Here is a 17,782-nt window from a genome sequence, read left to right on the forward strand (position 1 = left end):
GGTAGTAACAAAAGTACAAGGCCGTAGTCATGATGTCAACATTGGGGGGGACCAAATCTGTAATGGGGTCTGAGGGACCCCCAAACAGAAGCCCCCCCCCCCCAAATGTATACTTTAAAAGAAATTACAAACTAGAGTATCTTTTGATAACCTCTATATTACACAGAATGTGGTTCTTTGACTTATTACTTACACCTGAAGATTTTTTTAAACTAAGGCTTAGACTCATAGGTTTGGAGCCTAATAAGATTTTGTCCTTTAATTTAGATTTTATTATGCTGGCGGCTAATCACACAATTTTAACGTAGTTTGAAAGGATTCAGGAATAGGCTACTAAGACAGGCCCCTCTTCTGTCTGACTCACCTCATGTTACCCCTGTATGCATTATAGACTGGCTTCTGACAGAAATGACGTTTTGTGCCAACATGTAGAAACACTAGGCCTACTACAGCCTTTATTTGGTGAATGGAGGTGCAAATTCCTTTCTTTGGTTATTGTCCGCGATTCACATTAACTAGGCTATCACGTATTGTAAACGTCGCCAAATTTGATCACGTTTTGCCTGCATGGATGCGCGATTGAGTGCGCATCTAAATAATATGCAAGATGCAACAATCATTTCTAAGAGGCCTATACACGGTAATTTTTGGCATTACTACTAGCATATGAATGCATTAAAGACGTGAAAGAAATGACACAGGCTTGCACAAATTCATAATTTAAAATGAAACGTTTCACTTTCGCTATCATTACGAGAATAGGCTACAATATGGAAAATGTTCCCTTTCAGTCTGATCGGCTCCAAACATGTATGGGATTTCCTTAGCCTGTGCTACACCTTTCCAAGAAGTTTTGTGAAAATTGTTCCGGTAGCTTTTGCGATATTGTTGACAGCCCTACCTCACCGCAGTAGGGTGCAGTAAATGGAAGCTTTTGATAGCGCACGCCACTAACGAAAAACGGAAAATCACCAGGACAAACCACTCAGGGGTGTAGGCTACTCTGGAACCATAGGTCACTAATTATGACCGCCGCGCAGCGAAGCGGCGGTCATATAGGTTTAGTCAGATTTTTTTTTTTTTTCTTTTTTTTTTTCTTTTTCGCATGCCCAAATTTCTGTCAATGATTCCCGGGACACTGAAAGACCGGGGTACACGAAACTTGGTGGGCATGTAACCCCACATGGATAGCATGGAACCATCGTTTTTCGTTTTGATCTGTAGCCCCCCCGCTGGACTGGACCCCCCGAAAGGAGGGTAGGGCAGACACAGTTTTCTGTGAATATCTCGAAAACCGTAGGGTTTAGGAGGACCATTTTTTTTTGTATGTTGATCTCAAGGGGCCATGTCAACCCATTCCATAACCACTCATTTCATGTATAGCGCCACCTAGTTAAACACAAAAAAGTAAAAATGAGGTGTTGTAATTGAAGGTATCTGTGACCTAACAAAGTCAAAACTGTACAAAATTGGAAGTGTAGGATCATTATGACACCCTCTGTATGCACGCCAAGTTTCGTGGAATTCCGTTCATGGGGGGCCACACAATAAATTAATTTATGTTACTATACACCAACTGGCCTGTAGGTGGCCGGAGACGGTTTTCTGTGAATATCTCGATAACCGTAGGGCCTAGGAGGTCCACCTTTTTTATGTATGTTGGTCTTAAGGGGGCATGTCAACCCATCCCATTACCACTTATTTTATGTATAGCGCCACCTAGTTAAAAATGAAAAAGCAAAAAATTAGGTGTTTTCATCACAATATCTCTGGCTGACAAGGTCAAAACTGCACGAAATTAATACTGTAGGATCATTATGACACCCTCCGAATGCATGCCAAGTTTTGTGTACTTTCGTTCATGGGGGGCTTTACAATAAAATAATTTATGTGTACATTTAGTGACGTACACCAACAAGGATTCCCGGGACACTGAAAGACCGGGGTACACAAAACTTGGTGGGCATGTACCCCCACATGGATAGCATGGAACCGTAATTTTTCGTTTTGATCTGTAGCCCCCCCGCTGGACTGGACCCCCCGAAAGAAGGGTAGGGCAGACACAGTTCTCTGTGTTTTTAACTAGGTGGCGCTATACATGAAATAAGTGGTAATGGGATGGGTTGACATGCCCCCTTAAGACCAACATACAAAAAAAAGGTGGACCTCCTAGGCCCTACGGTTCTCGAGATATTCACAGAAAACTGTCTCCGGCCACCTACAGGCCAGTTGGTGTATAGTAACATAAATTAATTTATTGTGTGGTCCCCCATGAACAGAATTCCACGAAACTTGGCGTGCATTCAGAGGGTGTCATAATGATCCTACACTTCCAATTTCGTGCAGTTTTGACTATGTTAGGTCACAGATACCTGCGATTACAACACCTCATTTTTACTTTTTTGTGTTTAACTAGGTGGCGCTATACATGAAATAAGTGGTTATGGAATGGGTTGACATGGCCCCTTGAGATCAACATACAAAAAAAAACGGTCCTCCTAAACCTTACGGTTCTGGAGATATTCACAGAAAACTGTGTCTGCCCTACCCTCCTTTTGGGGGGTGCAGTCCAGCGGGGGGGCTACAGATCAAAACGAAAAACGATGGTTCCATGCTATAGGCCTCTTACATTGTTTGCAGATAGGCCTACATTTCATTCCGTTTTTGATGGCAAACGCGAAACAGCGCCAAAACAACCACCAGTGGACAAAAAGAGTATTACACGTGTACTGTTAAGACTCGCCATAGAGAATGAATGGGGGAAATTGCGGAGGTTATAGTTTGACGATGTCGTACTCCCATGCGGGCTGGTTGCTATATACCACAGACATGTTTTGGGGGGCCACCCAAAATGAGGTGGCGGGCCGTATCCGGCCCGCGGGCCGTAGTTTGGGGACCACTGACCTAGGGGAAGGGACAAAGGGGGTCACTAGAGGGGGACCTTTTCCTACCCAGCAGATCTATTACAATATGTTAGAGGGTTTAAAACAATCCGAGATAACAGATAGGAAAGATAGACAGAGATAAAGATATTCATGACACTTTTGCTGCATATCTGTGTCCTCCAACACTCTTGTAGTCAAGTGAAATTATGACACCAAATGTTTAAGAAACCTGGGCAGAGCAACATGGGACAAGTATAGAGCTGCACAGACGACTTCTCTTGATACCCAACAGGGGATTAAGAGTTGCCTATGAAATAAAATGGCAAATAAAAACACAAAATAGAAGTCAATAGTCTCATATCAAGACATTGAGTGAGCAAAAATGTATTCCTCTCTCCTCTGTGATATTCCTAAGTGGGTGGAGAGGAATAACACCCAGCAAGTTTGACGTGCTTCTCTTGGGCCTCTGTAACAGTGAGTATCCTCAGGCTTTTTGGCCTACTTACAGTATGCCTTCAGAACTGTATATTATGCCTTCGGGTATGTTTAAGAACTGAGAATCTTTATTTACATTCCTACTAAGATTCCAAACGTAGCACACTCATCCTGGTAGTAATGATTGCATTCTTTAATTAACATTAATGATCAGATCAATGCACAAATCAAGAAATACAGTACATTGCATTGGTGGGATGCGTTAATGGGAAGCAGCACAATATCACCCCCAGCTTTACATATACTGCAGTTTGACCCTAGTGACCCTACACATCAAAATAGGACAGAGTAGGTGTTGAATCGCACAATGCCCTTATGTTAACCCTAAACAATCTTCTTAGAGCACAGTCAAGCAGGCACTATGGATGATCAAATTGTTGTTCACTTGTATACTGTAGCAGAGGGGTTTTGGTTTTTGTCGCTAAACTGCAGCTGTGGTTGCTTATTAACCTGTTACCTTTCCAAATGCAGATAAATAAATAAAGAAAATGCTTAGCAAGTTTGGAAATAACTTGAAGTTTCTTGGAAATACAATATAATTTGTAAGGCTTTGGCCCTGTCAGAGAAAATACAATATTCACACACCACTGCAGCCCGAAAATTGACAGAATTGTCATTTCTCTAGATGAGAGATGAGAGCATGAAGCAGACAAAGAGAGAATGAGAGCGCCACTATATCACCTGAGTGGTTGACGCTGACAGGTAAATCCCTATAAGCCGTGAACACAACCGAGTTGATATAGGAAATAAGGAGGATAAAAAGGCCCACCTATTATCCGGAGGCGCTCTTTGAAATTTCCCTCTCTCACCGTCGATCTCGCTCCCCGTCGCGCTGCGCAGCCTATCGCTATTCCGCTGAGATTCGCGCGGTGAGAAAAACACCTTGAGCTTCTCTCAAGCTGTGTATTATCCTAGAACATGCCTGTGGCAACGTAGAATTATACGCTCGCTTTCTCCCTGATGTAATTCTTTATTAGAACCGGAGGAACATCAAGGTTTGATGTTTAGCATCAAAACAACCCTGCTAAACTATCAGCTGAAGAGAAAAAAAAAACGGTGTGGCATTCAAAGCGCATCGTGGCCTAGTTTTTTCCCTTTTCTTCTCGCCTCTCTTCATCAGTCTTACTGTGTTGTCCCAGTCAATTTGAGCTCCACCATGTGTGACGGTTTGAGTCGAAAGAATGCATTATGACGACACTGAACACCTCATTCACACCAGGCACAAAGGTGGCCAAATACCCAGCTGAGCCAGAGCGCAGTTGGACTTTCCAGCCAACTGGGAAAAAAAAAATACCCTCCCTTGCTCCTGCACAAAAACTAAGGGATTAGAGTTTTTTTTTTTGCCTTTTGCTATCCATTAGTGCTGTCAAATTACAGCAACTGTTACAATTACGCCTTTATCTGACAAGTAAAGTGTTCACTTTCTGCAGAGAGCTGTGGCTGGCAGTTCCCCAGGCATGCTACAAACCCTCAGTGACAGCCGTACGCTGCAGTCCCCCCCCCCCACCACCACCACACAACAATGCGGCATAATATACTGGAAGATACGGGTTTTCTTCAAAACAGAAATGACATGAATTATGCATTCATCTCTTCCCCTCACTACAGCGAGAGGAATATTAATTAGATGTCTGCATTTGTCTAGCTTTTCTGAAGCTCACTGAGCCTGTCCCACACACACAGACCCACAAACACACATACTAAATATATGGTAGGCCCTAGCATGACTTAAGTTCTGCTACCTGCAGAAGGACATCATGAACATACTTATGATCTTTATACCCTGCAAGCAGGTTGATAAACATTTACAGTGAGAAAGGTCCATTCTACCAATCATAGATAAGCTACCCAATATGCTATATCCTCCATTTTAATGAACTAGTGCAGTGCCCGTTCAAACATGCTATTCCTGTAGCCCAATTACATGCCTGAAGGTAGGGATGTAACGATTACCGGTATAATGATAAACCGTGATAAAAATGTTGACGATAACAATTACCGTTTTCTTTTGAAATATCATAATTATCACGGTTGATTATCACGGTGTTGAAACCGTGTGTTTAATCCTTCCCAGCTTCATCCGAGCCTGCTTTTGACATACAGTAGGCCTGGTACAATGAAGCAAAATTGGTACCCTACTGATTCTGTTGTCTAGCCTAATTGATGGTTTTAACTGCGAATTGGATTAGGCTACACCTGATTTTAAAAGGCGGAACATTTTCACCGCAAAACTTGCACTGTAACATTTGCACTCTGCGTCTTTTTATGTTCGCGTGCACATTAAATCCATTCCACTCACGTTATCAGAAGAACACAGTAGCCTAAAGTTTTATTTCGAACACTTACTTTGGTCTCACTCAGGGTAGGAATTTCACGGCGGCCACGTTTTTGCCCCTTGTGTTGGCCGTGATGTCCCTTTGAAAATCAGAGGTTTACAGGCCACGGTGCCCTTGGTGCCCTTCTTTCAATATTCTGCTTTGCATCCTACTAATAGCGAATTTTATTTAGCCTATGGCCTGTCAAAATAATCTTAACATTCACAGCGCAAATTAATTTATTTTACGCAGTGGAGAAAGTGACAGCGCAAGAAAGAAAGTGTGTCTAAATTCACCTATTCTTCTCAGTTGAACTACTCGCGAAGTAGCCTACTCTTCACATAGACATCACAAGTATCACATGAAAGAGCTTTTTCTCAGCTTTTAAACGATGTTAGCCGCGAATTGCTGTGGTGAACGGTTCGCGAGAAACGTAAATAATATAATTAAATTTAATCATAAATTCGTCCATCTCCCTACCCATTCCTCTCGGTGCAATACTTCACAAACCTTTCGTTTAACACATGACAAACCATATATCAGAATAAACAGCAGACCTTACCGAACATAAAGGTGTAAAGCAGTCCCCTGTACAGTTAGCCGTTCCAGAGTAATCCACTTTTGAATTTGCAGTACATTTCGACATGCATGGATGTCTCCAAATTTGGGCTTTAAGTTTTACAATGTGTTTAAATTGTTCCACATGATTTCATAACGGGCCAAATACAAAATAAATGTTACAAATATCGCCTATATATCGGTAAATCAGAGGACAGCTGACTAAGAGTTTGTGAAAGTAGATCACAAAATGCTAAGCATGCATCTAGGCTATTTGAGCTTCTTAAAGCTGAACTGTGCTTAAATTGTTCAATACATGATTTCATAACAGGCCAAATATAAAATAAATGTTAAATATAGCCTAGATATCTGTAAATATTAGATGTTCAGATGATTTGCAGTTTTATATAATATGTCATGTTTCATGTTTTTGTAATGTTTCATACAGTGATGCAGGTCTACTGCAGTGAATAGGCTATGCAACTTTGATATTTTTTATAGGCTATGTGGCCTTTGTGCCCTCCACCAAATATGCCCAACTGAAGGCCAAGTCGCCTTGCCCCCAGAATGGTGAAATTCCAAGCCTGGTCTCACTCATTGGATCCAAATAACAGTAATAGCAACCTCCAAGTCATGGTAGGGTAAGTTAAGCGATAAGCACATAGCCAATTAAACATGAAAAACTGAACGGGACACTTTTTGAAACTATTTCAGCTTGTGTAGGCCTCAGTGCTTTCTGAACATATTGAACACACTTTTAAAAATACCGTGATAATACCGAAAACCGTGATAATTTTGGTCACTATAACCGTGGGGTTAAATTTTCATACCGTTACATCCCTACCTGAAGGTAGGCCTGCTTTGAAAATAGAATAGGGAAAAACATAATTCCAGGTAAGCATTCAATAATGAATAGGCCTACAGATAATATAATAAATGTGAAGTGAGCAGAATTTAAGCATGGCTACATGTGACATTTTTTACAAATCAAAATGTCATAATCCTAACAGCTGCTTTGAGTCAAGGCTATATGCTTAGCCTATTGAATAACTTGATGATAGAGAAAACAAACCATTTTGTGGAATGCTGCATCATATGGAATTTGCAACGGTGTGACTCAAAAACAATCTCTGGTGGCCTATAAGTGACATCACACTCTTTCTGCCACTCGTTGCTTATCGCTGGTTATGCTTTGCATGTGTGGCATTCTGAGACGTTCTTTAATCGGGACCATCATCGCTCGTTTCAATTTAGGACCTTGCAGTTGGAACTGTTGTTTGCTTATTCAAAGTCTAAAGAAAGTCCAAAGTAGCCTGGGCTATTCATATAGCATCACACTCTGTCTGCCACTCGTTGCTTGTCGCTGGTTATGCTTTGCATGTGTGGCATTCTGAGACGTTCTTTAATTCGGGACCATTATCGCTCGTTTCAATTTAGGACCTTGCAGTTGGAATTGTCGTTTGCTTATTCAAAGTCTAAAGACAGTCCAAAGTAGCCTGGGCTATTCGAAGTGTCCGTCTATTGCACATCATTTTTTACGTCATTTTGAAGAATGAAGAGCCACTGCATACCTGTGTGTCTTGGCGTGTTGCAAAATCCGTGGAGTTCACTTTATTGTTTAGGTCAGACATGTTACGTTTTTATCCGTATAACTTACACTGATCCAGCTTAGCCAAAGCCCTGCTTCTATCCTCACTGGTAGCTTACAGTACAGTGGTGTGTGGGAGGGGGAGTGGCTAGCGGTGAAAGCCAATGTGCTTCTTTTACCGATATATTTAACGATATCTTTTGCAAACAACGTCAAATTTGGCACTGCACTTACTCATGCCCATAGCAAGACACCTGCAAATCAGTCTGACAAACGGTCAGCGAGATATGCGTGCCACAGACAGACAGACACACAGACGCTTCTTGCTTTATAGATAGATAGATTCTCATAAGGGACCGTTCGTTATTTATAAACGGGGTCACCGGAGGAAAATAGGGGAGGGTCATGTCTTTTTATTCTTTGTTGAGGGGAGGGTCACCTAACTTTTTTTTGTCTAGGAGGGAGGGTCACCCATCTTTTGTATTAATCTTTTGCAAAAAATCAAAGTGGCTTGTTTGATTGTTGATTTCTGTCGCCATATAACGTTCTCTTTCGTACGGAGCCCCCCTGGGGACAGGGTGGGCAATATTTTTAGACCGCACTTTTGCGTTCCCACGCAATACTTTTTGCGTTCCCTCGCAATACTTTTGCGTTCCCACGCAATACTTTTGCGTTCCCTCACAATAGTTTTTGCGTTCCCATGCAATACTTTTGCGTTCCCTCGCAATAGTTTTTGCGTTCCCTCGCAATAGTTTGGAGTGGTCTATTGCAGGGCTCTGTATTCCCAGTCTGGCGTAGGAGACACACAGGTCCATTGGTTCGCACATCATGGATAACCTCAACTTGATTAAGTTTTACTTTAACATGGGGCTCACATACAAAAATATGCTGGAGGCTTTGGCGGTGAGACACAATGTGGTTATGTGCTTGAAGACTCTGAAGCGTATTTTAAAGAAAAACGGTCTGTTTCGGCGGAGATATGATGCACTAGAAGATGCCGTGCGCTTTATCCGGGACGAACTCCGAGGCTCTGGAGGCCTGCATGGCTACAGAGTTATGCACGCCAGATGTGTCGAAAAGGGCATGTCCATCCGGAAGGAGGATGTTCGGATGATATTGTCGACACTGGATCCAGAGAGTACAGAACTCAGGAGACGCCGGAGACTGTCTCGAAGGGCTTACTTTGCCAAGGGACCAAATTTTATTTGGCATGTAGACTCCTACGACAAGTTGAAGCCCTTTGGTATCTGTATCAACGGGGCTATTGATGGGTTTTCTAGACGAATGCTATGGTTGAATGCGTACAACACTAGTAGTGACCCTAAGGTTGTTGGTGGGTACTACTTAGAGACGGCCCAGGAGCTTGGGGGATGTCCACGCATTGTCAGGACCGACATGGGGACAGAAAACAGCTCCATCCGTGATATGCAGCGCTACTTTCGCCGTAATGACACAGATGCTCATGGAGGTGAGCGAAGCTTCATATATGGGAAAAGCACAAGTAATCAAAGGATCGAGAGCTGGTGGGGCTTCCTTCGCAAACAGTGCGTGGACTTCTGGCTGGAACACTTTCACCGTTTAAAAGACGAGGGGGATTTCGTGGGCGATTTCCTGGACAAGAACCTAATGTTGTTTTGCTTTCTGGCCTTAATACAGGTAAGTTAAAAGTTTTCTATTAACCTACTTTCATTTCAGCCATAGCCTGCCAGACAGAACCTTGCTTAACCTCGCTCACCTCCATTACATGAGCATCCGTGTGAAGTGTAACTTTCTTCTAAGACTCAGGTCACAGGTAAGTATACTTTGTAGGCTACTAATTTTTCAAGTAACAGGTACAGTAAACCAAGTGAATTCAGGTAAGTGAGCACATTTTCAGGTAACAGGTAAGGTCACAGGTAGGTATCAGGTAGGTGAACTCATTTTTTCAAGTAACAGGTACAGTAAACCAGGTGGATTCAGGTAAGTGAACACATTTTCAGGTAATAGGTAAGTGATTATATTTCTCTTTTGTTTTCTTTTTTTTAAGTAACAAGTTCAGTAAACCAAGTGGATTTAGGTAAGTGAACAGAACACATTTTCAGGTAACAGGTAAGTGATTACATTTCTTTCTTTTCTTTTTAATTTTAGGGCAGCAATCCGCCCACACCCTTTACATTACAGGTCGAGAGTTGGCTTTGATCTGGAGATACGTCCAGACCTTGTCATGTAACCAGGCTGCTGTTGGTCTGTGGGTCGCAGGTGGTTGGCAGGTGCAGGGTGTGGGGGCTGTGTTGTTGTGCGTGTTGCATATCTGTATGCTGTGTGTCCCTTGTGTCTGGGGCGTCTCTGCTGTCACGGAGGTGCCAGCGGTTTCGCCGCAGAGTCTGTCTGTCTCCTGTCTGTTTTGTTACCGCTGCGGGTCTCCATGATCCATACTTAGTTGGGGTTTCAACTTGTCATATATATATGTACATTACATTGTAATGGCTAGAGTAGCCTACAGACAGTGGTCTGAGGAAGTTTGGAAAATATTCAGTTGCTTAAAATGTGTTTGATCTATTTTTCCACCTCTGCAGGATGAACTGGACTGCACCAAAAATACCTGGAACAACCACCTGATTCGTCCTTCAAAGAATGTGCATGTTCCCCATGGTCGACCTGATGCTATGTACACCATTCCAGAGTTATATGGCACAGAGGACCATTTGTGCCCCGTGGAAGAGGAGGATCTGGCCAGGTGTGAGGAGTTTTGCACCCATCGCCGTGCCATTGCCTGTAACGATGATCTGTTCACCCTCTGTACCAGCATAATGGCAGAAAGAAACTTACAGGTTCCTGTGGATGCATACATGGCCATTGAGCTCTACCTTTCACTGAGATCAGAGCTCACCAGGTTCTTCAATCTTGATAGAGTTGCTTTTGGACATGACACATAGACTGCAGCTACTCCCAAAAAGATGTGGTCCCATAGTGCAAACAATACACTAACTTAACTACATTTCACAATACAACACAGTGTTCTGCATTGTTTATTTGCAGAGCTGCATGCACGTTGTCATGCAATCAGGAGGTATGCTGTACTTCATTTTTTCTAAAATTATTTTACATTTACATTACGTTTACATCTGTGTTTTTTTTTTTTTTTCAAAACCATAATTTGGAACATTGTAGTGCTTGAAAAGGTGTGTTGTCAAGCAGTGCTCCCCTACAATACATACAAAATATTGCCTGGAATTAAAATGTATGTCTTGGCATAACATTTGTCATTTGTTTTTTCAACAACCTTTGTTGCAATGCACAATTTGATTTTACTATACAAATCCATGACAGCCCTCTACTGTACATCTATGAAGGAATACAGAATGAATGTGCATACTGCAGCAAAAGTGAAAAATGTTCCCAGTTTATTGAACTGATCAATGCACTTGGAACAAAGTGCAAACAGCATTATAAAACCAGCCCTTCAGTAAAAGTTAATACTTGCTAGGACACAACAGATCTCATTCAAGTAGTTAAAACTGTTGGAGTTAACTCATTAACATCTTAATGCATGAGCCTTAATGCAAGAGTCACCACGCAATGCAGAAACAGGAAATAATATTTTCTGAACAGTATGACATTCCTCAGTGGGGAAAAAAACAAACCAACAAGCACACAAGTCCCTGTCATTAACAAACTGCATGGTAAGCTTACATCAGTCTCTAGAAAATGTAAAAAAATACAGGATATAACCTATGAACAAAACACAATTTATCAAATCATACCTAGATGTAATCCATTACCCAAACAGAGCTGGCAAGTATGTTATTAAAATCACAGCGCAGCTCTGGATAGTTGTGGTAACCTACAGGTAGTTTTAAAATGCAGCCACATGTGTGGGATTGAGGTCGTCTTTGAAATTCTGAGGTCTCAATGAACTCAACAGTGATTTTTTTCCCAATCAAATTGGATCCAGTGCAGAAGCGGAGGAAAAGCTGAAGGTTGTGCGTATCCATATCTCCTATGTATCTCTTCAGGTATCTGGCAACTGTTGTTTGTATAGGAGACATATTGTGCGGGAACATCAGAAGCTCCTTCACAGCTTTGGCAGTAGGTATTTTCTGACATAAAACACCATGCAGAACATCAGGTGGCATAGATGTTGCAAAGTGTTGCAAAATCGGACGCCAACTCTCTATGATAAACAATGGTGCCTGAAGGAGAGCCTTGTGTCCCAATTGTGACAGCAGTGGTATGAGATTCTCTTCATTTGGCATTTGCAGGCAATCATGTGTCTCAAGAGCATCAAATAGATCATCCTTCTCCACAGAGTTAAAATCTTCCAAAGCCTTAAGAAGAACTTGTCTTTCGTTATCTGAGACATACTGTAAGAACGAGTCCTTCAAGCTGCTGGTGTTTGTACCATATAAAGCCATTTCAAGAAATGGAGGTGCCAGTTTAACTGGAAAGTAGCGTGCAAATCTCCAACCAACTACTAAAATTCTGGCAACTGCCTGCCATTCCTCAAACTGGTAATCGTGCCTAATAAATGGGACTTTAACGTCCCCTCCCAAGGTGCACCTCTCATAAAAATCTGTCCAAAACTCTGTTAGGCAATCTCTTGTAACACCACTACCCTCTCCTTCCTCCAGTGCTCCATTTGGAAGGCGCATCTTGATGGAGACATCCATATTTAAAATATCTGGGTTTTTGAAGGCTTGGATCAGATCACTGAGACAATGTCCTCTTCTAATAGTTAGTGTAATTGGTTCATCTGTTGTTTGCCCATCCAGTGTATCTGGAACATCTAGATAGATGGATAGTGATGTGGATAGAGGGAGAGAGAGAGATAAAGAGAGATAATCTTTATTGTCCACACTCATTACATCTCAAAAGATCACACACACACACACACAGACACACACCCCACCCACATGCACATAGCAACCACCAACTTTTTATTTAAGCTACCCTTTTGCACAGCACGTACAGCTATTGGCACCCTTGGAGTGGACCATGAAGTGGAACTTAAAAAATAAACTTTTATGAATATTGTCAAATGATAATCCAGAATAATACAAACACAAAGGGAAGCAAATTCAAGGTTGACTCCTAGTGAATGATTTAAAGTTTCTTAGTTTTGTTGCAATTTGTTTTTTTGGTAAACTTTACCAGGGGAGTTAATAATTGTGAGGGGCACTGTACATATAGCCAAATACAAGGGGGTCAAGCTGTTGTTCACCTGGTATCGATGGTGGATGAATAATCTCTGGAGTGAATTGAGCATTCCCGAATCCATGCAACACCTGGTTGCCTTCATCAGCGGTGGGTGGTTGAATGTTTGAAATTGCTGCACTCTCCTGCAAAAGGAACATTTTCATAACACAGAAATATTAATTACTTAACTACATAACAAAACAATATACTTTCCCATTTTAATGACTTTGATGAGTAAGAATTACACTCCAGACTTACCAATAAGGGTACAGGTGTCTGTTGAGAGTTGCCTAATCTGTGCATGTCCTGGTCAATCCTTGAGTTTGGCTGTGGATCATCCAAACTTGGTTGTGTGTTGCTCTGATCAGCTGAGTGTGGCTGAGTATTTGACATCACTGCAATCTCCTACAACAGAAACATTTTCATAAGTTGGAAAGGTTAATTACTGAACCACATACATCAACAGCTTACTAGTCATTATTACACGCCTCTTCATAATGCTGCAGAATGCTCCATTCACTGGAATGGGCCTTCCCAACATTCGGCGGTCTGCTAATTCTGAATAACAGACCGTTGCTAAGTATAACAGACCGCTGTCAAGGAAAATATGCTTTGTGCTTCTATTTCACGTCTTTCATATTACTGCGCAAGTAGTCCGGCCACTTATTACTTTATAATACTCTGTTGCTAAGCTACGCGAGTTGACCTGCAGATACTTTGTAACGGACAAACTTCCAAAACATCCGGCACAATGGATGAGTTTAATATTAGTTTTAATATTCTTGGAGATTACCCAGATTTCGATTCTTGGATGAAGGCTAAGTTGTCTTTCACAAGAAAAGAAAAAGACACAGAGGAAGGCAAAGAAGCGAAACGACACAAACATCTGGACGACAGAGACATAGACAGAATTGAAGAGAACCAACATGAAATCAATACAAAACGGACCACGGTATGGGCCATGTCAATTTGCAATGGAAATTACATTACATTACATTACATTACATTTGGCTGACGCATTTTTAGCCAAAGCGACTAACAACATGGTAAACAGTTTAAGTTTTAGAGCAATTCTCAACAATATTAGGACAATTTAAAAAACATTAGAGTACAGTAAGAATAAGTGCATCAGTGAATGCTGTTTTTAACAGTTACGTGTCAGTTTAAGACGGCTGGTGAGTGCTAGGATCAGCAAGACTTGTTGTAAGTGTTGCTATGAGAGGAGATGTTCTCTAAAGAGCTGGGTCTTCAGGAGTTTTTTGAAAATGGAGAGGGATGTCCCTGCCCTTGTAGGAACTGGCAGTGTGTTCCACCAGCGAGGAACAACAGATGAGAAAAGTTTGGATTGGCCTGAGCCAATTTAATTAGAAATGCTAATGACCTGGTACTGAGTAGAGTACAGTAGGTACTCTGTATGGAAAAGTGCCACTAAAACAGCTCAGAACTTACCCGCATGACTGGAAGCGTTTCATCAGCATCATTGGAAATCTCTTGTCCTCTCCATTCACTTTGCAAGACGAAAACTTCATTTTCATTGGGGTCCAGTAACATTGCAGGGACTTCAAAGCTGTAGGAAATGTTATGGACCTGGTAGGAGGGCATGGCTGGTAGTCCTTCTGTGTCAGCAATGGAATGGACTGGACTTGCATCATGATGAAGTTGCACTGGACTTGAGAAACGTAGGCTTACATCTGGTGTGGAGGACTGTGGAGAGCTTTCAGCTTCATCTTCTTTATCTGCCTCAGGATCATGCATAGGATTTGGACCTTTGACCTGAAATGACCGCAACTTTGGTTTATTTTCTAGTTTTGGTTTATATTACCATTACCACAATGTGATACAATATTCTAATAAAGGCTGCATGAATATTTCCCATTGCTAAGAAATCTAAAGAAGTATCACAGTACACATTATTTATTTGTGTCCGAAATGTTTACAAACGGCTGATTTACATAAATCATTAAAAAAACGGATTTATTAATACATACCTGTTCATGGTTCTCAGTGGCTGAAGTGTCAGACTCTGTGATTGAATGTACAAATGGTCTTGTACACAGGTAAAGTCTAACCATTTTCAGCTTTGACTGCTCATAAAGGTCTGCGATAGTACTAGTTGTGGCCACAGGCTGTTTCTTGAAATCACATATCTCATATGTAAAGTCCTCAATAGGTCCTTTAGGTGACTTGCCCTCTGGGAAGAACAGATTCTTTGCCATCACCATCATCTGTTTCACTGAGGTACTTTTCTCCAGCACCAGATGCCTTGTTCCTCCACCATTCTTAGACCTCACTTGATGAAAGCAATGATTCTGATAATGTAGCCAACCTACTTCAATCCTCCGTTTGCTTCTTATGGCATTTGTGTTCTTGTGTCTTGCCATCAGGTCATCCTTTGGCTCTGAGGAAGATTTGGCAGCAGATCCTTTTCTTTTACAAATCCTTCCCTCTGCAATCTTTTGACGGAGCCTTTGAATGCTTGTGGTTGTAGGCCCATCAGTTTCCTTTATGCGACAAAATGACCGGACCGCCAGGCGGCTGCCATAAGAGGGGATGTATTTGGCCATCTCTTCATCGGTCATAACATTTAAGACAGCTCTGTCAATCTGCAATAACAAACAAAGTTATTGTTTAGCACCCACACTCACCCACCCACACCACGCGCAGACATACAAAATGTGTTAAAGCCTAATCATTTTCAGAAAAGGCAGTGTAGAAGATTTGGGTGGTCTAGATTAATCTAGGCATAGTTGCAATGTAACATTTTTTGACATGGTTATACAAACTCCTACTAATTTCAGTGTGTATTCAACATGCTGTAGACAACAAGTTATTACTCCAGTTAAGATCTGTGAAATTATCAACATAATCTACATACTTCGTCCATTTTCATTCTCTGCAGGTTGTCCTCACTGACATTCCTTGATATTAGGAAAGACTCAAGATCCTGGTCCATGTCTAGACAAGATGAAACACAGAATAAAATACGTTACAGCTATGGCTCTAAAATGGTTGACAAGAATCTCTGACAAATTCTGTTTGACGCTATTAACATGGGAATGTGTTACACACATAGACGCTTTGTTTTGAACAGTCAAGTTGCGTCCCACAACCATGATTAGCTAACAAAATTCCCGTCTGGTACGTTCAGGTGCTGTCATATGTTGAACTGTAGCCTACGATACGATACTAGCTTTGTGATGTTAGGGTTAGCAATTAGCTATTATGCTAGCGGAGCTGTTACAGTACCTGAGCTTAAGTAGCCAGTCGACGGTATAAACACGAAAAAGGAAAAGAAAACATGAACGTACATAAGGCACACTGAAGTTGCTACTTACCATCACTGTTGTATAATAAATTAGCTATATTTCATACAATTCTTACAGCTGTGCAAGCTGTGGCAACTTAGCTACTCCCTCACCTCACAGGAAGATCCCTTTATCTTGTGAATCCTGTTGCCGTCTGCTGAGTGTGTGTGTAGGCTACATTCGGTCTCCCCCCCCCCCCCCCCCCCCCCCACCAGATTCCACTCACTATGATATTAGGTTAGTCTACTCATGTGACTGCAGCTGATACAAACCACTAGTGCACAGCAGTACCAACTCTAACTAAAACTTTAACTTTTAATCTGTAGATAGTGCAGGCACTGAAGCACCTACTTTACATTGTTAGTGGCTTGGTGGTGCTCGCGGCTCAGGGAGGAACGTTCAAGCAGTTCATGCAGTTGTTTAACATAACCAAATCTGCAACGCACACTAAACTTAGTCAAAACGATTTAACTGAAACATCCAAACTTACCTGTTTGTGACAGCCAGCCTGGACCAGTAGCCTAGCCAAGCCTATGACAGCGCGCCTCTTACGTGAATGGGATCTGCGTACAGAGCCCCCAACATACCAGAGGAAGAAAACGGTTTTCTTAACACCAAAACTATTGCGAGGGAACGCAAAAGTATTGCGTGGGAACGCAAAAACTATTGCGAGGGAACGCAAAAACTATTGTGAGGGAACGCAAAAGTATTGCGTGGGAACGCAAAAATATTGCGAGGGAACGCAAAAAGTATTGCGTGGGAACGCAAAAGTGCAGTCTAAAAATATTGCCCACCCTGTCCCCAGGGGGGCTCCGTACAAATCCGTTTTGTCACTGTGTAGAAAAAATGTTTGTGAATTTGCGAACGATTTTTGCACGCATGGATTTTCCATTTGCAAGTGCGCATCTGTTTTCTACAGACATGAAACAGATCTACGGGTACGAAACAAATTTACAAGTACAAAACTTTTTTACAAATTTTCCCAAAACAGCCAATCACAGCACTGCTTACTGAACGGACAGTCAGCCGATCTGACTGAATTATGTCATCAGGTGACATAGGTGTAATATTATTTCACTATGGTGCAGTCAAACTAAAAATAACATGATTTTATTACCAATTGCATTTCAATGACAATTATTATAATCTTAGCCACCATCAATGCCCTACAATATTTACCCTGTCTACTGTTTACTATCTGAACTATTATCCATGGCCTACAATGTTACACAAACACTTCGGTAAGATAAGACGGGCCAGAATGGACTGGGTGGCCCAGTGTTGTTATACATGAAGTTGTTTACAAGAGTTCTGGTTCTGGAATTACAGAACATTTGGATGCAGAATAAAAGTGGCAGCTGAATTAAGGCAGGATTTACATCCCAAACTTCAAGCAAAGAGGACAGCCAGAACTGTGTGCAGTTGTTGTTGTGGGAGGAAGAGTGATGAATTATTCAAGTC

General features: G+C 41.7%; 2 protein-coding genes across 2 annotated transcripts; one reads left to right on the forward strand and one right to left on the reverse strand.

The window, feature by feature from the left end:
• Positions 1-8,404: 8,404 nt before the first annotated feature.
• Positions 8,405-10,962, forward strand: LOC143136612 (uncharacterized). The gene is made up of 2 exons (XM_076297326.1): positions 8,405-9,497; positions 10,397-10,962. Exons 1-2 carry the CDS (start codon positions 8,670-8,672, stop codon positions 10,754-10,756), a joined length of 1,188 nt encoding a protein of 395 aa, XP_076153441.1. The 5' UTR covers positions 8,405-8,669; the 3' UTR covers positions 10,757-10,962.
• Positions 10,963-13,834: 2,872 nt separating this feature from the next.
• LOC143136855 (uncharacterized) lies at positions 13,835-15,969 on the reverse strand. Its single transcript, XM_076297531.1, has 4 exons — positions 15,892-15,969; positions 15,005-15,619; positions 14,466-14,789; positions 13,835-13,843 (listed from the first exon to the last, which is right to left on the reverse strand). Exons 1-4 carry the CDS (start codon positions 15,967-15,969, stop codon positions 13,835-13,837), a joined length of 1,026 nt encoding a protein of 341 aa, XP_076153646.1.
• Positions 15,970-17,782: the final 1,813 nt, after the last annotated feature.

This window comes from Alosa pseudoharengus, unplaced genomic scaffold (assembly GCF_046254945.1).
Source record: "Alosa pseudoharengus isolate Yale_2024_CS ecotype anadromous, Long Island Sound unplaced genomic scaffold, YU_APseudo_1.1 YU_APseudo_1.1_scf_20, whole genome shotgun sequence".
Lineage (NCBI taxonomy): Eukaryota > Metazoa > Chordata > Actinopteri > Clupeiformes > Clupeidae > Alosa > Alosa pseudoharengus.